The sequence below is a fragment of the Delphinus delphis genome, chromosome 1 (genome assembly GCF_949987515.2).
Source record: "Delphinus delphis chromosome 1, mDelDel1.2, whole genome shotgun sequence".
Classification (NCBI taxonomy): domain Eukaryota; kingdom Metazoa; phylum Chordata; class Mammalia; order Artiodactyla; family Delphinidae; genus Delphinus; species Delphinus delphis.
In genome coordinates, this window is record NC_082683.1 from 106,669,390 (window position 1) to 106,690,873 (window position 21,484).

The window sequence follows — 21,484 nt, forward strand, 5'->3', positions numbered from 1 at the left end:
CTTTTTTTAACTTTTTTTTTCGGTACGCGGGCCTCTCACTGTTGTGGCCTCTCCCGTTGCAGAGCACAGGCTCCGGACGCGCAGGCTCAGCGGCCATGGCTCACGGGCCCAGCCGCTCCACGGCATGTGGGGTCTTCCCGGACCGGGGCACGAACCCGTGTCCCCTGCATCAGCAGGTGGATGCCTGCGCCACCACTGCGCCACCAGGGAAGCCCAACATTACATCTTTATTTTCACCAGTCTCTAGTTGAAAGCATTTGCTTCAACTATGATGTAGGCAACAAACCACATTAGAACTTGCCATCAATAGAAATTAGTTACTTTCAAATCTCCTTACGGTTGTTACAGATTTCTCAAAATGTCCTATATGCTCATCACTATTATGAAATTACAATAGTTTATTAGGTTGATGCCACATCTAAAAAAGCATGTATACTACTCTATCACACATTCTTCTAATGTTTGGACAACCATTTTGAAATGATTTGTTTCTTTTATTATCTTATATATTTTATTTTATGAATTTTTTAATGTTATTCTGAGAACAGGCTCCACAGGCTTCACGAGACAACGGAAGTGTCCACAGCACATTTATGTTAAGGTTGAGAAGCCCTCCTCCAGTGTGTTGAGAGGGGTCAGAGCCGGAGGCCTGAGAAAGCAGACAAGCGCTCCAAGGGCCTCCTGACCCTAACTTTGGCTTACATACAAATCTGGCTCTACTCTAAGGAATTTGGTGTTACGGTGATTACTGAGATCCCATCTCTGGGCCTGAGGCATCTTTTTCACGTTTGTGGGAGATCTGCAAACAGAGGTATTTGTGGAGCGGATTGCTAGTGTTCCAGCTCCTCTAACAGGCTAGGTCTGGGCTTTGCTGGAGGAGAGAATGGAGCCTCTCCTTTACAATCTTGTCCCCACCAGAAAACCTTGGGCACAGCTTCATGTGTCATTTAATCGTCACAACATTCCCATGAGGCAGCTTTAAACACAAGAGGAATGTGTGGCTGGGCAATTTTACGAACGTGCACGAAATCACACGAAGCTTGGATCTGAACCCAGGTGCCTCCCGCTTTAAAAGGTCGGGGAAAGGAGGGCGTGTCCTGTCGGTTGCGGCTGCGAGCTCTCAATACTGAGAGTCCACAGGCCCTGGGCAGCCAACGGAGTTCAGGAATCCCCGGGAAAAGGCTGAAAGGTGAGGGTGCCAGCCTGGTGCCAACCTAGTCTGCACCCTCATCCTTGCCCGCTCCGGGGCTGGCCACATTTTATGAGGCAGAGGAGACTGCCTCCGGCACCTGGTGGACCCAAAAGTCCCCAGACTTCCCTCCCCACCACCTCTTCCTGCTAGTGAGGACCAGCTGCCGCCCTAGTACAGGCTGTGACCCCAGGAGCCACCAGACCCGATCTTGCACCCCCCAGACCTCCGCTACTAGTTTAGGTTTTCCCTGGCTAGCCCGCATGTCCCCTGCGCCCCGGCAGTTCAGGGGGCCAAAGGTTGGTCTCAGGAAGGCTTCAACTGGAAGGCAGCGCCCTCTAGCGGTCAGAGTGCAGAACCAGCAGTGCCCTGTGCACCACACCAGTGTGCTCCCGGTCCGGAGCACAAAGGTCACCTATTCCAGGAGCATCCTTGTCCCATGGACCCCACCTACCCACAGCCCTCCACAACGGCCCACGACAGACTTACACACTCTGTTTCAGCTCGGCCGTAGGCACCGCGAAGCCCGGCCACTTTTGCATCAGCGCCTGCGAGCCGGCCAGCCTGTCTGCCGCTCTTTTCTTGGAAGCCGTCCCTACCCTGCCCCTCCCATCCCGCTGCACCAGTCCCTAAGGAACCACGCCGGGAAAAGGCATATGACCTTCTCAATATCTCACAGCTAGCTAGTACAGAGCCAGGACTGGAAGCCAAATCTCCCCAGCACACTCACCGCTGTACCTGTAAGGCACCAGCTCCCCAAAGTCAGCAGACATCTGTCAAGGCCTAACTCCCCTGCCATCTTGCAGCCTTTCCAGATCCCTCATTTAGAATTTCTCCTTCCCTATTCCTTGATATACTTTATGACCTTATTATCGTTATCAGAGTCCTCCTTGTGTTGCAGCTGTTCCTGAATGGCTGGATGGGTGTGAGAAAAGAGGCAAAGGAAATTCCAAGAGAAAGACCCCATGACTTGGGGGTTAGAATCCTTGCTCCCGCACTTAGAAGCTGTGATTTTAAGCTGGTCACAATGCCTAAGTCTCCATATGATTAGTTCAAATGACAGATTTTTAAGTAACCATAATAGCTCAGTGTTTTATAAGAACTAAACACAGTCATGTGTGTGGATGTGCTTGAGACACTGTAAATTGTCTCAAATATGAGGAACCATAAAAATAATCATGGCTAACACTTACTGAGCCCTGACTCTATGCCAGGCACTATACTAAGTAGTTTACATAGGTTGCTTCATGTAACCTGCACAACAACCCTGGGAAGAGAATATTATCATCACCATTTTATAGATCAATAAGCAGATTTTCAAAGAGGTTAAAACACTTGCCGAACATTATACAGCTAATAATTGTCAAAGCCAGATTACAAACCTGTCTTTCTGATTTTAGAGGCTGCATTTAACCACTAAAATAGTCTGTCTCTCTTTTAGTTATCTCTCTGTGCCCTATGTCGCCTGACACGTCATAGTTGCTCAGTGTTTGTCAAAGACATTCATTTATTAAGGGCTGAGCATAGTGCCTGTCCCAGGAGCCTAAGAAATTTGCTTGTCACCAAGTTTTGGGACCAGGGCTTGGCCACAAGCTGTCTGGCTCCAGAGTCTATGCTTTTAACCACACCCCTTGGCTGAAGGAATAATTGCAATCCTCTTTCTCTTTCTTTTCAAATCAGATAATGCTTGTAGTGAGACACAAAAGCATATCACTAAACTTTCAATGTTTTGTATCAAAAGTCAGCAGGACATTCTGTTGGAGACATGGTGAAGCACGAAGGTGTAACAACATAGGAGAGGGAACAAGAGGTCGAGGCTAAGGCAGCAGCACTGGGGGCCAGATCACTGAGCTGCTGTTGCTGCTGGGATTTTTATTAGGATTGTGACAACTTTATAGGTAAATATAAAGAAAATTAACAATTATCTCCATTTAGATTTTCTTTCATGTTCCTTAATAGTACTTTATAGTTTTTATCTTATAGGTCCTAACAGAAATCTTGTTAAAGACAGAAAGAAAAACATCATATGATATCACTTATATGTGAGATCTAAAAAAAAAATAATGATACAAATGAAATTATTTACAAAACAGAAATAGACCCACAGACATAGAAAACAAACTTATGATTACCAAAGGGGAAAGTGGGGGAGGGATGAACACACTATATAAAACTGATAACCAACAAGGACCTACTGTATAGCACAGGGAACTATACTCAATATTTTGTAATAACCTATAAGGGAAAAGAATCTGAAAAGAAAATAGATATATACATATATGTAAAAAAAAGATGAAAACAAAAGAAAAAGCCAGATTCTTTTGAACTATTGTCCAGATACTATTTGTCCAAATACAGAGTCAAATATTCTGTATTTATTTATGTAAGACTATATTCAATGTCAGCAACACTCATCAGATATCTGGTGAGCAACCTTCTGAAGTGTGTAACTGAAATACCTTCAGAATTATTTTAATTCTGAAAATATTTATTGTACTAAAGAGTTTATTTATTTTTATCTATTGGAGTATAATTGCTTTACAATGGTGTGTTAGTTTCTGCTTTATAACAAAGTAAATCAGCTATACATATACATATATCCCCATATCTCCTCCCTCTTGCGTCTCCCTCCCACCCTCCCTATCCCACCCCTCTAGGTGGTCACAAAGCACCGAGCTGATCTCCCTGTGCTATGCGGCTGCTTCCCACTAGCTATCTATTTTACATTTGGTAGTATATATTAGTCCATGCCACTCCCTCACTTCATCCCAGCTTACCCTTCCCCCTCCCCGTGTTCTCAAGTCCATTCTCTACATCAGCATCTTTATTCCTGTCCTGCCCCTAGGTTCTTCAGAACCATTTTTGTTTTTTTTTTAGATTCCATATATATGTGTTAGCATACGGTATTTGTTTCTCTCTTTCTGACTTACCTCACTCTGTATGATAGACTCTAGGTCCATCCACCTAACTACAAATAACTCAATTTCATTTTTTATGGCTTAGTAATATTCCATTGTATACATGTGCCACATCTTTATCCATTCATCTGTCGATGGACACTTAGGTTGCTTCCATGTCCTGGCTATTGTAAATAGAGCTGCAATGAACATTGTGGTACATGACTCTTTTTGAATTATGGTTTTCTCAGGGTATATGCCCAGTAGTGGGATTGCTGGGTCATATGGTAGTTCTATTTGTAGTTTTTTAAGGAACCTCCATACTGTTCTCCATAGTGGCTGTATCAATTTACATTCCCACCAACAGTGCAAGAGGGTTCCCTTTTCTTCACACCCTCTCCAGCATTTATTGTTTGTTGATTTTTTGATGATGGCCATTCTGACTGGTGTGAGGTGATACCTCATTGTAGTTTTGATTTGCATTTCTCTAATGATTAGAGATGTTGAGCATTCTTTCATGTGTTTCCTGGCAATCTGTATATCTTCTTTGGAGAAATGTGTATAAGAGTTTATTTTAATGTAGCAAATAGCAAAAAGTTTATAAACTTCCCAAATATCTTACTGCAAACAAAGCCAGTTTTCAGGATCTGGCCTCAAAGTTAGTTCATTATAATAAAATTATTGAGTATTTGCTTTAAAAAAAGAGTTGGAATCAGAGTTCCTCTTGGTTTTCTGGATTTAGGAATGTTTAGGAAATACCCTGGAGGAAAAGAATGCAAGCATCCTTCCCTGAAAAGAGCAGATAACAATATCTATGAAAATTAAATGATTCAAAGCATATAAAGTACCTGACATATCATAGGCCCCTACAATTACAGTTGCTTTTTCCTCGTCCTCCATTTCATTTCTAAAAATTACTTTTTATAGGTTATGTGCTTGCAATACACTCTATGTTTCTTGAAAAAAAAATTTAATTAAAAGTAATATGTCCCTAAGGTAAAATAAATCAAGCAAAATAACATACAGTGAGAAAAAAAGTTTCCTTACACTTACCTCTCTCCCTACCCACAGTACACCCCCCAAAAAAAACGTTCACTACTTTAAAATTTTTTCATTTAACCCCTTTGATGGTTAAGGTTATACTTTTAATTATATACCTTTATTTTCTGTTACTTCAAAGAGTATCTATTGGCCCTCCTCCATGAGGAATTTAACACCCTGACATCACCTCCTGCTTTCCAATATTTGTTAATGATATTAAATGTTTTAGTCCTTCTAGTGGTCATCTTCATAAATTTAAAAATACTTACATCTTTATTGCTTTACTAATTTTACATGTTTTTTTACTCCCCTCTGAAAATTGAGGAAATACCAGTTAGACTTCTTTCTTACTCTCCTTTAACTCTAACCCACCTAATTTTTGTAAGTTACTTTAAAACTTTTTACATTGTCAAGGTTTGTAACATTTATATTTGTTCTGTAATACCAGTTAACTGATCCATGTTATGCCTGTAGGTTTATTCTATAAGGAGTACTAACAACATTACAATTATGTAAATATTCAATTAAATCAAGCAGTTTGATTGGATCCAGAGAAAAAGAAATATAATCTTATGACATTAATTAAATCTTTGCCTCAAAAGAGAATGTTACAAATGTCAAGGTCAAATGGACTTCCTTTTCATTTCTTTCCAGATGTCTTCCATTCTTCAGATCATATTCAGTGGCTGGGGTTTCTTATATCTTACAGTAACACTATGTTTTTTCTTCCTTTATGGCTGTGTAGTACCTACTTGAGTAATTTTCTTCATAAATGGTGGGTGGGTGGTAAACCTTCTCAGATCAGTGTTCTCAATTTTATATGCATGGTGTCATAGTGTGTATGTACATAGGTATGTAAATATATGATTTTATCATATATTTTTAATATATTATTTTATATGTACAAAATATGTAACATATATCTAAAAATCTAAAGCATAACAATATAATTAACACCAGTGAGCCCACGGCACAACCACAAATTTAGAACATAAACAAAAGCATCCTCTACCTATGTATTTCTCCCCATACCATCTTACTGACAAAGAAAGAATGATAGGCAAAGAAGATGCAATTTGTGAAAAATAGGATTTAAAAATCTTTTTTACATCTATGTTAATTGCATTATGGCAGAGAATGTGATCTTTTTGACAAAGATTCTTTGATATTTGCTTTATTGGCTAGTACATAAGCAATTTTGTAATAAATAAAGCTAAGGAAAGTAGAAGGAAAGAATCAAGTTAAATGTGGAAATCAACAAGAAAATAGAAAATGATAGAACTATTAAGTAAGTTGAGCAGTTTATTCAGGAAAAACAAGCAATAAAATAGATAATTAACTAATATAATCAAGGAAAAAAGGGAAAGAAAACACAAATACACAAAATAAAAAAAGAACTATGAATGCAGAGGAAATTTAAAGAACCATAAAAACCCCTTTTCTCAATTCTATGAATATAAATCATAGACAAAGCAGATACTTTTCTAAAAAACAATTTCAATGCACAAAAACTGTTTCCAGTAAAGAAAAAATACTAAATAGAATAATTACCAAACAAGAAATAGAGAAAAATTATTATGGCCTAACTTTCTCCCTAAACATTTGCCCAGTTAGTATCACTAGAGAATTCTACTAAACCTTTAAAACACAGATTATTCCAATGCTATTGAAATTGTTCCTGAGCTTAAAAAAGAAGTTTCCAAATTCTTTTTGTGAAGTGAGCATAACATTTATTCCAAAACCCAATGAAAGTAACACCAAAAATTTAAAAAAATCAATCTTACTGAAGAATATTGAAGCAAATGTCTTAAATAAAATACTATGAAACAAGATTGTTTTGGCTATTCAGGGTCTTTTGTGTTTCCATACAAACGATCCCAAATAGCCAAAGCAATCTTGGAAAAGAAAAACGGAGCTGGAGGAATCAGACTCCCTGACTTCAGATTATACTACAAAGCTACAGTCATCAAAACAGTATGGCACTGGCACAAAAACAAAAATATAGATCAATGGAACAGGATAGAAAGTCCAGAGATAAACCCACACACTTATGGTCAACTAATCTATGACAAAGGAGGCAAGAATATACAGTGGAGAAAAGACAGTCTCTTCAATAAGTAGTGCTGGGAAAACTGGACAGCTACATGTAAAAGAATGAAATCAGAACACTAACACCATACAAAAAAATAAACTTAAAATGGATTAAAGAACTAAACATAAGGCCGGAAACTATAAAACTCTTAGAGAGAAACACAGGCAGAACACTCTCTGACATAAATTGCAGCAATATCTTTTTTGATCCACCTCCTAGAGCAATGAAAAAAAAATAAAAACAAACAAATATGACCTAATTAAACTTAAAAGCTTTTGCACAGCAAAGGAAATCATAAACAAAATGAAAATACAACCCACAAAATGGGAGAAAATATTTGCAAATGAAGCAACCAACAAGGGATTAATCTCCAAAATGTACAAACAAAACAGCTCATGCAGCTCAATATCAAAAAAACAAACAACCCAATCAAAAAATGGGCAGAAGATCTAAATAGACATTTCTCCAAAGAAGACAAACAGACGGACAAAAAACACATGAAAAGATGTTCAACCTCACTAATTATTACAGAAATGCAAATCAAAACTACAATGTGGTATCACCTCACACCATCAACAGAATGGCCATCAACAAAAAATCTAAAAACAATAAATGCTGGAGAGGGTGGGGAGAAAAGGGAATCCTCCTACACTGTTGGTGGGAATGTAAATTGGTACAACCATTATGGAGAACAGTATGGAGGTTCCTTAAAAAACTAAATATAAATTAAGAAAACACTCCCATTTACCACTGCAACAAAAGGAATAAAATATCTAGGAATAAACCTACCTAAGGAGACAAAAGACCTGTATGCAGAAAATTATAAGACACTGATGACAGAAATTAAAGATGATACAAATAGATGGAGAGATAATACCATGTTCGTGGATTGGAGGAATCAACATTGTGAAAATGACTCTACTACCCAAAGCAATCTATAGATTCAATGCAATCCCTATCAAACTACCACTGGCATTTTTCACAGAACTAGAACAAAAATTTTCACAATTTGTATGGAAACACAAAAGACCCCGAATAGCCAAAGCAATCTTGAGAACGAAAAATGGAGCTGGAGGAATCAGGCTCCCTGACTTCAGACTATACTACAAAGCTACAGTAATTAAGACAGTATGGTACTGGCACAAAAACAGAAAGATAGATCAATGGAACAGGATAGAAAGCCCAGAGATAAACCCATGCACATATGGTCACCTTATCTTTGATAAAGGAGGCAAGAATATACAGTGGAGAAAAGACAGCCTCTTCAATAAGTGGTGCTGGGAAAACTGGACAGGTACATGTAAAAGTATGAAATTAGAACACTCCCTAACACCACATACAAAAATAAACTCAAAATGGATTAAAGACCTAAATGTAAGGCCAGACACTATAAAACTCTTAGAGGAAAACATAGGCAGAACACTCTATGACATAAATCACAGCAAGATCCTTTTTGACCCACCTCCTAGAGAAATGGAAACAAAAATAAACAAATGGGACCTAATGAAACTTAAAAGCTTTTACACAGCAAAGGAAACCATAAACAAGATCAAAAGACAACCCTCAGAATGGGAGAAAATATTTGCAAATGAAGCAACTGACAAAGGATTAATCTCCAAAATTTATAAGCAGCTCATGCAGCTCAATAACAAAAAAACAAACAACCCAATCCAAAAATGGGCAGAAGACCTAAATAGACATTTCTCCAAAGAAGATAGCCAACAAGCACATGAAAGAATGCTCAACATCATTAATCATTAGAGAAATGCAAATCAAAACCACAATGAGGTATCACCTCACACCAGTCAGAATGGCCATCATCAAAAAATCTAGAAACAGTAAGTGCTGGAGAGGGTGTGGAGAAAAGGAAACACTCTTGCACTGTTGGTGGGAATGTAAATTGATAACAACCACTATGGAGAACAGTATGGAGGTTCCTTAAAAAACTACAAATACAACTACCATATGACCCAGCAATCCCACTACTGGGCATATATCCTGAGAAAACCATAATTCAAAAATAGTCATGTAAAAAAAAAAAAAAAAAGTCATGTACCGGGCTTCCCTGGTGGCGCAGTGGTTGAGAGTCCACCTGCCGATGCAGGGGACACGGGTTCGTGCCCCAGTCCAGGAAGATCCCACATGCTGCAGAGTGGCTGGGCCCGTGGGCCATGGCCGCTGAGCCTGTGCGTCCGGAGCCTGTGCTCCATAACGGGAGAGGCCACAACAGTGAGAGGCCCGTGTACTGCAAAAAAAAAAAGAGTCATGTACCAAAATGTTCATTGCAGCTCTATTTACAATAGCCAGGACATGGAAGCAACCTAAGTGTCCATCAATAGATGAATGGATAAAGAAGATGTGGCACATATATACAATGGAATATTACTCAGCCATAAAAAGAAATGAAATTGAGTTATTTGTAGTGAGGTGGATAGACCTAAAGTCTGTCATACAGAGTGAAGTAAGTCAGAAAGAGAAAAACAAATACCGTATGCTAACACATATATATGGAATCTAAGAAAAAAAAATGTCATGAAGAACCTAGGGGTAAGACAGGAATAAAGACACAGACCTACTAGAGAATGGACTTGAGGATATGAGGAGGGGGAAGGGTAAGCTGTGACAAAGTGGGAGAGTGGCATGGACATATATACACTACCAAACGTAAAATAGCTAGCTAGTGGGAAGCAGCCGCATAGCACAGGGAGATCAGCTAGGTGATTTGTGACCACCTAGATGGGTAGGATAGGGAGGGTGGGAGGGAGGGAGACGCAAGAGGGAAGAGATATGGGAACATATGTATACGTATAACTGATTCACTTTGTTATAAAGCAGAAACTAACACACAATTGTAAAGCAATTATACTCCAATAAAGATGTTAAAAAAAGAACTAAATATAGAACTACCATATGATTCAATAATTCCACTCCAAGGCATATATCCAGAGAAAACCATAATTCAAAAAGATACATGCATCCCAATGTTCACTGCAGTACTATTTACAATAGCCAAGACATGGAAGCAACCTAAATGTCCATCGACACAGGAGTGGATAAAGAAGATGTGGTACATATATACAATGGAATATTACTCAGCCATTAAAGAAGAACGAAATAATGCCATATGCAGCAACATGGATGGACCTACAGATTGTCATACTGAGTGAAGTGAGTCACACAGAGAAAGACAAACATCATATGATATCCCTTATATGTGGAATCTAAAAAAAATGGTACAAATGAACTTATTTACAAAACAGAAATAGTCATAGATGTAGAAAACAAACTTGTGGTTACCAGGGGCAAAAAAGGCAGGGAGGGATAAATTGGAAGATTGGGATTGACATATACACCCACTACTATATAAAATAGGTAACTAATAAGGACCTACTGTATAGCACAGGGAACTCTACTCAGTACTCTGTAATGACCTATATAGGAAAATAATCTAAAAAAGAGTGGATATATGTATATGTATAACTGATTCACTTTGCTGTACAGCAGAAAGTAACACAACATTGTAAATCAACTATACTCCAATAAATTTTTTTAAATATTATGAAACAGAAGCCAGCAGCATATTAAAAGACTAATATACCAAGACCAAATGTTATTTTTGTTTTTGTTTTGTTTTTTAGGATTGTAAGGATGCAGCAATTTTAGGAAATCTATTAGCATTGACCACCATACTAATATGTGAATAAAGAAAAATCATAGGGTCATTTTTGTTGATGTTTAAAAGCCAGTTAATAAAGCATTCAGTATTTATTCTAGATATCTTAAAAACTCAATAAAATAGAAATAAATATATATTCCTTAACATAATAAAATATATCTCATCCCCAAAGCTAGCACAATGCTTAATAAGGAAACAAATGAAGAATCTCCGATTAAACTAAGAAAAAAGACAGGACTCATTATCACCACTATTATTTAATATTTTCTGGAGATATTAACCAATACAATTAGACAGGAGAAAGAAATCAAGAGATATAAAAATAGAAAAGGAAGTAATTATCATTATTTACAAATAATATGATTGCATGACTAGAAAATCCAAGAGAAACAACTGAAAAATTATTTAAAACAATTACAGAATTGAGTAAGAGAAGGTAACTGGGTATGAAATTAATATTTAATCATCAGTTATCTTTCAGGTGTGAAAAACAATGAAGAGTTAAAAGATATAATGAATGATATAAATTAAAATGATGTAAAGAGGCAAACAAACATAAAAGATGCAATGGGGGCTTCCCTGGTGGCGCAGTGGTTGAGAGTCCGCCTGCCGATGCAGGAGATACGGGTTCGTGCCCTGGTCCGGGAAGATCCCACATGCCGCGGAGCGGCTAGGCCCGTGAGCCATGGACGCTGAGCCTGTGCGTCCGGAGCTTGTTGCTCCGCAACGGGAGAAAAAAAGATGCAATGGGAAAGCGATAATATTTTCAGCAGTGACATAAAATATTAAATACTCAGAAATAAGCTTAAGAAATGGACGAGACCTTTATGAAAAAACTTCTAAACATGGCCGAGCTATACACGTATCAAAACACAAGACTTTAAAAACGGTAAGGAATATCATGTTCTTGGATCAAAAAATTCAATGTCACAAAAATTTCAGTTCTAAGTTAAAATATAAATAGAACATAACCCAATTTTAAAAATACCAGTAGGTCTTCTTCTTGGTAGATGGTGGAAAAGGAGAGACCAGATAAGCAGATTATAAAAATTAGATAGAAAATTAAGTTAATAGAAAAATTCTTAAAAAGAGGGGGACTAAATATTAAAATATTCTAAATCTATAAAAATGATTAGACATTTAAAAATATTAACAAATATATAAATTACTATTTTCTAGGAATTAAAATATAAATCTAAAATTTGTCAGGCACATATATAACAGAATGAATGTACAGAAATAGGCATGCATACACACAGATGTATTGGATATATGACAAAGCATTTCAAGTCAATGGTGAAAAGAAGTTTCACTCAACTAAAGGTACTGGAATGACTGGTAGACAACTTGAAAAATTAAGTTGGTTCTGTACCTCACACCTTACACCAAAATAAATTTCATGAAGACCAAAAAATGTAACGTAAAACATGAAAAAATATGAATACTGGAAGAAACCATGGGAGAATTTTTTCAGTCTTGGGGTGGAGATGGTCTGTATACATGTCACATAATTATATGAAAACAAAAAGATTCCTGCAAAACAAAAACTACCATAGGGAAAGATGAATGGCAAACTTGAAAAATATTTCTACCTCCTATCACAAAGGACTAATTTTTTGAGCATATAAAGAGCACCTACAAATCAATCTGAAAACACCACCAAAGACATCAACCCAATAGGAAATGGGCAACTTTATGGAAAGGGAAAAACAAATGTCTCTTGAACATGTAAAAATGTGCTTAACCTCGGTCATGATAAGATAAATATAAATTAAAACTACATTAAGGCCATTTTTCACTTCTCAAATTAGCATCATGTTGTTGGCATGGGTATGAGGAAGCATTTCATATGTTGCTGGTGGAAAGGTATGCTGGTGCAACCTCTATGGAGGAAAATATGGCAACATTTCTCAAAATTGCAAATGCATATACCCTTTGACCAGCAATGCCATTTCTAGAGATTCATCATTTGCAAAATGATGTATGTCCAGGGTAGGGTTTGGAAAAGAAAAGATTGGAAATAATCAAAATGCTCACTGATGGAAATCTATGTCAATAAATTCACATAATTATAAATACCGTGCAGCAATTTTTAAAGAGGGAAAGCGCTTTATGTACTGATATGGAATGGTCTCCATGACATACTGGTAAGTGAAAAAAGAAAAATGTAGAACATCATTCGTTGTTGTTATTATTGTTTTTTAAAAAAGGAAAAATAGGGAATTGCTTATATATGCACAGAATATCTGTAGAAGGGTCCACAACAACAAAGCAACATTGGTCAATAATAGATCACTGGGGAGTCGGTGTAGGAAGAAAACTTTTAACTATATACCCCTCTCTACTCTTTGAATTTTAAACCCTGTGGATGTAATTACCTATCCAAAAATCCTATCCCATTGTAGTTTGGTTACAAACTACAAAAGTGCTTAAATATATTTTTAACATCTACACAGAGGATTTTTTTTAATAAAAATATTTATTTTATATACATAGCTCTGCAATTTGCCTTTTTTTGACATGATGGTATATTATGGACATCTGCCTTTAGGCCCATATTTATAGAACTCATTCTTTTTAATATACAATATTCTATTGTGTAAATTAATCAAAATTTATTCAACCATTTCCCTTTTGATGAAAATTCAGGTATTTTCTTGGTTTTGATTTTTGTTCAGTTTGGGTTTTTTGACATGAAAATAATTTTTCTTAGCTAAAATTAGAAGATATAAATATAAAGGTAAAATAATAAAAATATTGGAAGAAAATTATAACCTCAGCCTGAGGGTAACTTACTTAAACAATAAAGGAAACACAAATGACTTAGGAAAGAGAAGTATATTGTATTTAACTACATACAAATGTAAATTTTCCTTACGGAAAAAAAGTCAAGAGACAACAAAGTGAAAGAAACTATTTGTTAAAAAAAAAGAAAAAGTGGCAACAGGTTAGTATCTCTAATATAGAGAAAATTCCTAGAAGTTGATTTTTTTAAAAACATGCAAAGAATATGAACAGGCAATTCATAGAAGAGGAAATACTAATGACCAATAAATGTATGAAGAGATCCTCACCCTCACTAGTCATAGTTTTGAAGGCAAAGCAACAGTGAGGTCTAATTTTTCATCCATCAGATTGGCAAAAATGTAAAAGATAATAACCAGTATTGGCAAGTCCATGAAGAAATGTACATTAACTATTCTTGCTGAACATCTGAATCTCAACCATCTTTTTGGAGACCAATCCAATAACATAGTAGAAAAAAATTTTAATGTTCATATCCTTTAACCCAGCAACCCAACTTAATCTAGGGGAAAAAAATCTGAAAATATAGCCTTTAGTGTCTCCCTATGCCTCTTCTCTCTTTTCCCCTATCTTCTCTCCAGTACACCTCATTTAATTAACTGTGTTACTTCCCAGCCAGCTGACTCTCATGTCCAAGCCCTCCTCCACCTCCATCAGACTCTAGCCAACCGAGGCTACTGCCTGAAGCAGGGGGATGGTCTTGGATCCCTGTAAGGCCTTGTCTAGGAGTTCCCCTTGTGCTTTCAGAAAAGCGAGGCCAAGGACATCAGCAGAGCCAACATCTGCTTCGAGTTCCTGGGGCTCTTGACAACATGCAGCACCTGGCAGAGGCTGCTTTGCCCTGGCCATTCTGCTGGCAATTGTGGAGAACAAGCTTGGTCGTGAGGACAGCCCATCCCGAGATCCCCAGAGCAGAGACAGCCATCAGGGAAAATCCTGAACTCATGAGGGATGGATCCCATGATTATTTTCTGGTGGGGAAGAAAAGGACCCATTCTTCTTGACACTAATGAAAGGGTGAAAAATATAGTTTCTTTTTCTTTTTTGTTAGAACTAATACTATTGCCCTCCCCACCAGACATTCTGCCCCTGCTGTATGTGGCAAAAAAGCCTGGTAATCTGGCCCTCAGGCTCTTACACACTATAAATGTATGAAATCCAGGTTTGACATCTAGATACTACAATATTTGTCAACTTTAGCAACCCACTTAACCACTCTGTGCCTCAGTTTAACTGTAAAATGGGAACAATAATACCTGTCGCTAGGGCTATACCAAAGATTAGATGTATACAAAAGAAGTTCCAGTTGAAGAGTAGAAATAAAATATAAACCAATTCTGAATTAATGAAGAACTGGGATTGCAGATCTCCCTCAGATACGGCTATAGCCTGTAGGCTACTCTTCTAAGAGGGTGGTATTTAATGTCTATGGAGCAGCCCTCATCTCTGCCTCAACATTTATATGTGAGTGAATTTAGATTACCATGTATACACCCAGCTTCCATGGCTAACACTTCTCTTCCTATTCCAGGATGAATGCACATCCTCAGTTCAACTTCCCAGGAGCGGAAGCAGCTGTGTAGCTTAAAAAAGAAGAGGCTGAGGTGGGTATGGTGTTTTTGTGCAAGGACAAGTCTTGAGACTGTTCCCCTGAGACTAGCTTGGAGCAACTGAGACTTAAATAGGATCCTGGGAAAGATGGTATCAGTGAAATATCATCTCAGTTGGTGTTCACCATAAACCAAGCCATGGCATTGGACAGTGAGACCTACCAGTGAGTGGTGTGCCAGAAGCCAGAAGCTGGATATCCGCCTTCAGGGCCATTATTTCTCTGTTTGAGTCACAGGTGGTCTCCCGATATCCCCAGTGCCACCAGGTGGGACAGTAAGCAGGGTCAACAGCTAAAGACAGAAGTAGATATTTCAGGTCCTGGATAGGCAGCCTCCTTGGAGAAGAGTCCTTCCCATTACTCAAATCCTTTTCCATCACTCCCATTGGCAAATGCTGCCTTTCCTCAAAGCATGGATACAAAGGTATCTCATTTTGTCTTTAATTTAAAAAATCCTTCTGAGGTAGCCATCCCATTTTTATTGACACTGAGACTGAATCACAGCAGGAAAAACAACTTATCCAAAGCCACTCACTGAGCAGTGCCAGTAAAAGCAGAAAGGTCTGGAATTTAGGCCTCCTGATTCCCAATTCAGTCTCTCAGAGATGTGGCTATATTTCTAAATATAGGCACTGAGCCTTCAGGCTGGGAAAGAAAGATGGATAAAATGGATAGTTGTCTTAAAGAGCATTTAGTCATAAGAAACAGAAACCCACTCAAATTGCCATAGATTAAAGGGGGGAAAATAATAAAGAAGAAGTATAGCTAGCCCTCATGAGTTCTGGTTTCTGGAATCAGAAACCAGAAAGCCAAAAGAACCCAAAACAGTCACTGTGTCCTCTCTGGGGCAGCAAGTCCTCCCATCTCCGCATATTTCCTCATTTTGTGCATGCTCCCCTGCTCTGTTACTACTTTGGCACAGCCTAAATATGGCCGCTGCAGCCTCAGTTTTATATATATATGACTTCTTCATACTCCTAGACAATGGAGCAAGTCTTCAAAACTGAAAATTATGTTCTACTTAGAATTCTATACCCAATCAAACTACCAATCAAACATGAGGAAAGAATGAAGACACTGTCAGTCACACAGTGACTCCAAAAAAAAAAAAAAAATTTGCCTTTCATATGACCTTTCTTAAGGAGCTACCAGAGGATGTGCTTCAGTAAAGCAAGAAAGTGAATTGGTAGAGTGGATAAAATGGGATCCAGGAAACAAGAAATCTAACAGGGGGAGGGGATAAAAAAATTCTAGAATTAAAAAGGGCCAAAAAGGGCAGTTAGTCCTGAAGAAAGCAAAAGATACAGGACTCTGAAACATCTCTAGGGGGTGAAAATGGAATTGACCATTTCTCTGATGGCCCATGACAGATCTGACGAGGGATTAAAGACATGGATATGGAAAACTCTGTCTGTTTAAAAAAATTAAGGTGATCATCATCTCCAGGGAAAACACTAAATTTTACAAAAGGAAACATAATCATAGCACACAACTTGGCTCTGTAATAAGTAACATTTACAGAATCCAAATTATGTAAAAACTAAAATTTATAATATAATGATTTTTTTGAAAGATGCAAAGAAGGGTAGGGGTTTAAGAGAACCATATCCTCATCTTCTATAACAGAAAATCAATAGACAATGTCTAAACTATCATCAAGAGTGGTAATATTAGCATTTTATGTAGGAATATGGTAAAACACCTCAAAGAGTTGATAGTGGTTGTCTCTGAGAATAAAAAGACACTGCTATTACCTTTTATGAACTTTCAAATACTATCTTTTTGACTTTAAGAAAAATAGATGTAAATTACACCCACCCGCCCCCAAATAAAAACCTGTCCCAGAGCCTTTTAACAAATGTTTTCATCATCACCTACGGTTCGTAGTTAATCCAAATTTTCTACTTCAGTCTAGGTTGATTTCTATTTTCTTCCTTGCTTCCTGGTGTCTTCCCATCTGACCTAACTAGCTTAGCGTTCAGCACTTCCATTCTCTTCCTTATCAAACTCTCATCTTTATTGGCTCTGTGACTCTGTCCCACCCTGGTTTTTCTACTTTTCTGGCTGTTCTTTTCTCTCCTTCTCTGCCTGTTTCCTCCTCCCACCTCTCAAACATGAAAATTCATTCCTCAAGACTCATTCCCCACTCCTTCAATCTTTTCTCTCTACTACCTCTCCCAATTTCTGATCTACCCTCATGATTTAAACCTGCACCTCCTGGGACTTCCCTGGTGGTCCAGTGGTTAAGACTCCATGCTTCCAATGCAAGGGGCACGGGTTTGACCCTAGTTGGGGAACTAAGATTCTGTATGCCGCGTGGCACAGCGCCCCCCCCCCCCACAAAAATTTAAAAATACAAAATAATAAAGTCTTGGCAACGCCCTGGTGGTCCAGTGGTTAGGACTCAGTGCTTTCACCAATGTGGGCCCAGGTCAAAAAATAAATAAAAAATAAAGTCTTAAAAAAAAGAAAGCAAATCACTCAAAATCAAACCTATCCTCCTGAGACCATATTTCTGTCCATGATTCAGTCAAAACCTTGGTTCCTCCTTTTTTCTCTTCCCCCATCCAGTCAGTTACTAAGTACTACTAGTTCTTTCCCACATTCATTCCTTTCTTTCCAAAGGTGTTTCCCAGGTCTTCATCATCTCACACTTAAAATATTCCAACAGTCTCCTAAGTGGTAAGCCCCAGATCTCAAATCTGCCCATGTTTTACTCATCTTTATACCTCCCACACCTACCTCAGAGCCTGGCACTGAGCTATTGCCTAGTAAGTGGTCCATCAACTAGATACTGTCTCTGCCTCTAATCCATCCTGCCACCAGACGTCTTTCTAAAATGCTGATTTGTACATACCACCCCAGAGTTTTAATGGCTTTTCACTGTCTATGAGACAGTGATTAGTTTAGCCTGGCACTGGAGGCGCTCTATCTCTATAAAATTTCATTCTACTACTTACGTGAATACTCTGTCCCAGTTGATCTCACTAATGGAAACTCCTCTTTCATTCATCTAAACTTATTGATTGCGTATCCCAGGCACGGTGCTAAGTCTTGAAGAATAGAATGGGAGTATGACGAAGCCACTGCCCCTTATAATCCAGTATTGATGTTCTCCTAATACACCTTAAGTAGTTCTACTTGTGATGGTTCTAAGATAGAAAGCCTTTATCATCCTCTCAGCATATTTAAGTATTAGAGTCAGTAAATATGGATGCTCACCAAATGTGGAAATAAGGTTCCTTTCCGAACATGAAACTAGTAAGGCCAACAGGTAACAGATAATATCAATAAGCAACGTCTACCATTTACTGAGTGTTTACTGCGTGCCAAGCATTGTGCTAAGTGATACATTATTTCATTTAATCTTCATGGCCTTTTGAGTTAGGTACTATTCTTGTCCTGTGACAATCAGGCTCAAAGGTAATTTGTGTAAGTTCACTCAGCTAGTAAATAATGGACAAAAATCCATATCTATTACAAAACCCAAGATTTTATTTATTTTTAATTAATTTATTTATTTTTGGCTCTGTTGGGTCTTTTTTTTTTAACATCTTTATTGGGGTATAATTGCTTTACAATGGTGTGTTGGTTTCTGCTTTATAACAAAGTGAATCAGCTATACATATACATATGTTCCCATATCTCTTCCCTCTTGCATCTCCCTCCCTCCTACCCTCCCTATCCCACCCCTCCAGGCGGTCACAAAGCACCGAGCTGATATCCCTGTGCTATGCGGCTGCTTCCCACTAGCTATCTACCTTACGTTTGGTAGTGTATATATGTCCATGCCTCTCTCTCGCTTTGTCACAGCTCACCCTTCCCCCTCCCCATATCCTCAAGTCCGTTCTCCAGTAGGTCTGTGTCTTTATTCTTGTCTTACCCTTAGGTTCTTCATGATTTTTTTTTCTTAAATTCCATATATATGTGTTAGCATACGGTATTTGTCTTTCTCTTTCTGACTTACTTCACTCTGTATGACAGACTCTAGGTCTATCCACCTCATTACAAATAGCTCAATTTCATTTCTTTTTATGGCTGAGTGTTGGGTCTTTATTGCTGCACACAGGCTTTTCTCTAGTTGCCGCGAGCGGGGCTACTCTTCGTTGCAGTGCACAGGCTTCTCATTGCAGTGACTTCTCTTGTTGCGGAGCACAGGCGCGCGGGCTTCAGTAGTTGTGGCACGTGGCGCACGGACTTAGTTGTTCCGCGGCATGTGGGATCTTCCCGGACCAGGGCTCAAACCCATGTCCCCTGCATTGGCAGGCGGATTCTTAACCACTGCGCCACCAGGGAAGCCCAAAACCCACGATTTTAACTTAGACTAAACTGCTTGACCCACTCCAGAAGATGGTTTTTAAATGAGACTTGGAGACACCCAACTCCAAGGTAACTAAGCTATTTTAGCTGTCTCTCTGGCAAGACTTGAGTTCCTTCAAGGTAGGCCTATTTGCATCCCCACTGTGACACACATAGATTCTATATTTATTTATTGCCACTTATGTACGTCATCATCACCACCCACAAATGTTAAAAAATACTTATGTGGGCAACGGATTATACTGAGAGGTATCCTTGGGGATCATAAAAAGGATGTCCTGAGATTATGCAAAAGGAGGTATTAGTAATTTCCAAAACTCTCTCCTGATCCACTGATTCTCTTCTGAACCAGAGAGTGAACTACACAGTAATGGGATTGAAACAGGACACCCCAAGTTTGGCCACAGTAAAGGTGCTCTCAGTTCAGGCTTCCTGCAAGAAAAGGTCTGGATGATGCTGGTCACCAGCCTAGTGGCCCTTCAAGGTATGTTCAGAAGAGCTTTTAGCACCCCAAGAAATGAGGGTGTTATACCTTTAACATCTTGATTACTCTCCAGGAGAAGGGTGGAAAGGAAGCCCAGAGTGGGACAGGGAAATGCTCCTTAGGCCCTGGCTGTCCACATGAAAACATCACACCAGTATGAAGGCAAAATCGGTCCAAAGGGACTGAAGACTTCATACTAACTAGGGGATGATAGATGAATCAGACTTTCCATTGGGTAGGAGGTCACACCCATGAGGAAAGAAAGCCTGTGGGAGAGGCAAGCAAATACAAATACCTCTACTTACTGGATGAACAGAGGGCTACAAGTTGAGGCAAGAGATGTTTGGCTATAATGTGCTGAGCAAGGCAAGAAACAGACTTGGTCTGGAGGTGGGTTTTAAACAATGCAGCTCTTCAGCAAAGGTTGATGGCCAGATTGAGTATATAAAACCCTTGTAGTTGAGTCCTCTGAGCATCGTTTATCAATGTCAATTAGTTTTCCCTATTAGATAAAAATGATATTGGAACTTGCAATGACACGTTTGCATAATCAGTAACTGATGCAGGTTTTTGCCTCTCCTTGGCATTCTTAATTCCAAGCCTTATTTAGGCCTTCCTCAATTCAGTAACTACCACTGTGCCACCAGAATGTAAGCTCTATATGTGCAGAACCTTTGTCTTGTTTACCCCAAACAAAAACAGTACCAGGCACATAGCAGGCTCTTAATAGATTTGTTTAAAGAATTTGTATGACAGGTTAGGCTTTCCATATGGTGACTCTAACCTCATGCAATGCTTCCAGGTAAATATTCCCCAATTACTCACCAGCAAATGGGTATAAGGAGGTTAAATGTTGCCCCAGTGCATGGGAATTAATACAGGACTTTCTCACTCCAAAATCCGTGCTCTCAGTGATTATCTACTACATGCTAAGCACTTTCTCTCTCAACTCCATCACCACTCTCCCCATTCTGAGATTGCTTCCTCCTATTTCCAGAAACAGGACCACCTAACACTCCCTTATTCCAGCCCCTTAACTGCAAACTATCAAAGGAAAACAAAGACCACATCTGTGATCCTTGGCAAGCCCCTGACAAGTGTAAGCCTACTCCAGTTTTCAGGGAGAAACTGGTGAACATCAAGCAGTCTGACCCTTCAGACATAATTCTTTATTGAATCTGAATCTTCTCAACGGTTAGGCTATTTCATTGGCAAATTCAATTTTATTTCTTCATACATATTAAAAACTCTAAAGAGAAAAGGAGATTGGGTCTAGCCATACAACCTACTATTGACTCCCAAGTTATGCGAGAGGAAAAAATCTCTAAGCTCTTTTTCCTTTTCTAGTCAGGTGAGGAGAATGAACTACTG

At 38.6% G+C, this 21,484-nt stretch overlaps 1 protein-coding gene across 1 annotated transcript in view; it reads left to right on the forward strand.

Moving 5' to 3' along the window:
- Positions 1-20,235, forward strand: part of CD160 (CD160 molecule) — a 43,578-nt gene extending 23,343 nt beyond the window's left edge. Inside the window, 6 exon segments of the mRNA XM_060010154.1 lie at positions 14,519-14,581; positions 15,232-15,282; positions 15,285-15,475; positions 15,477-15,549; positions 19,986-20,012; positions 20,015-20,235. Of these exon segments, the coding sequence (XP_059866137.1) occupies positions 14,519-14,581; positions 15,232-15,282; positions 15,285-15,475; positions 15,477-15,549; positions 19,986-20,012; positions 20,015-20,235 (626 nt within the window).
- The last annotated feature ends 1,249 nt before the right edge of the window (positions 20,236-21,484 follow it).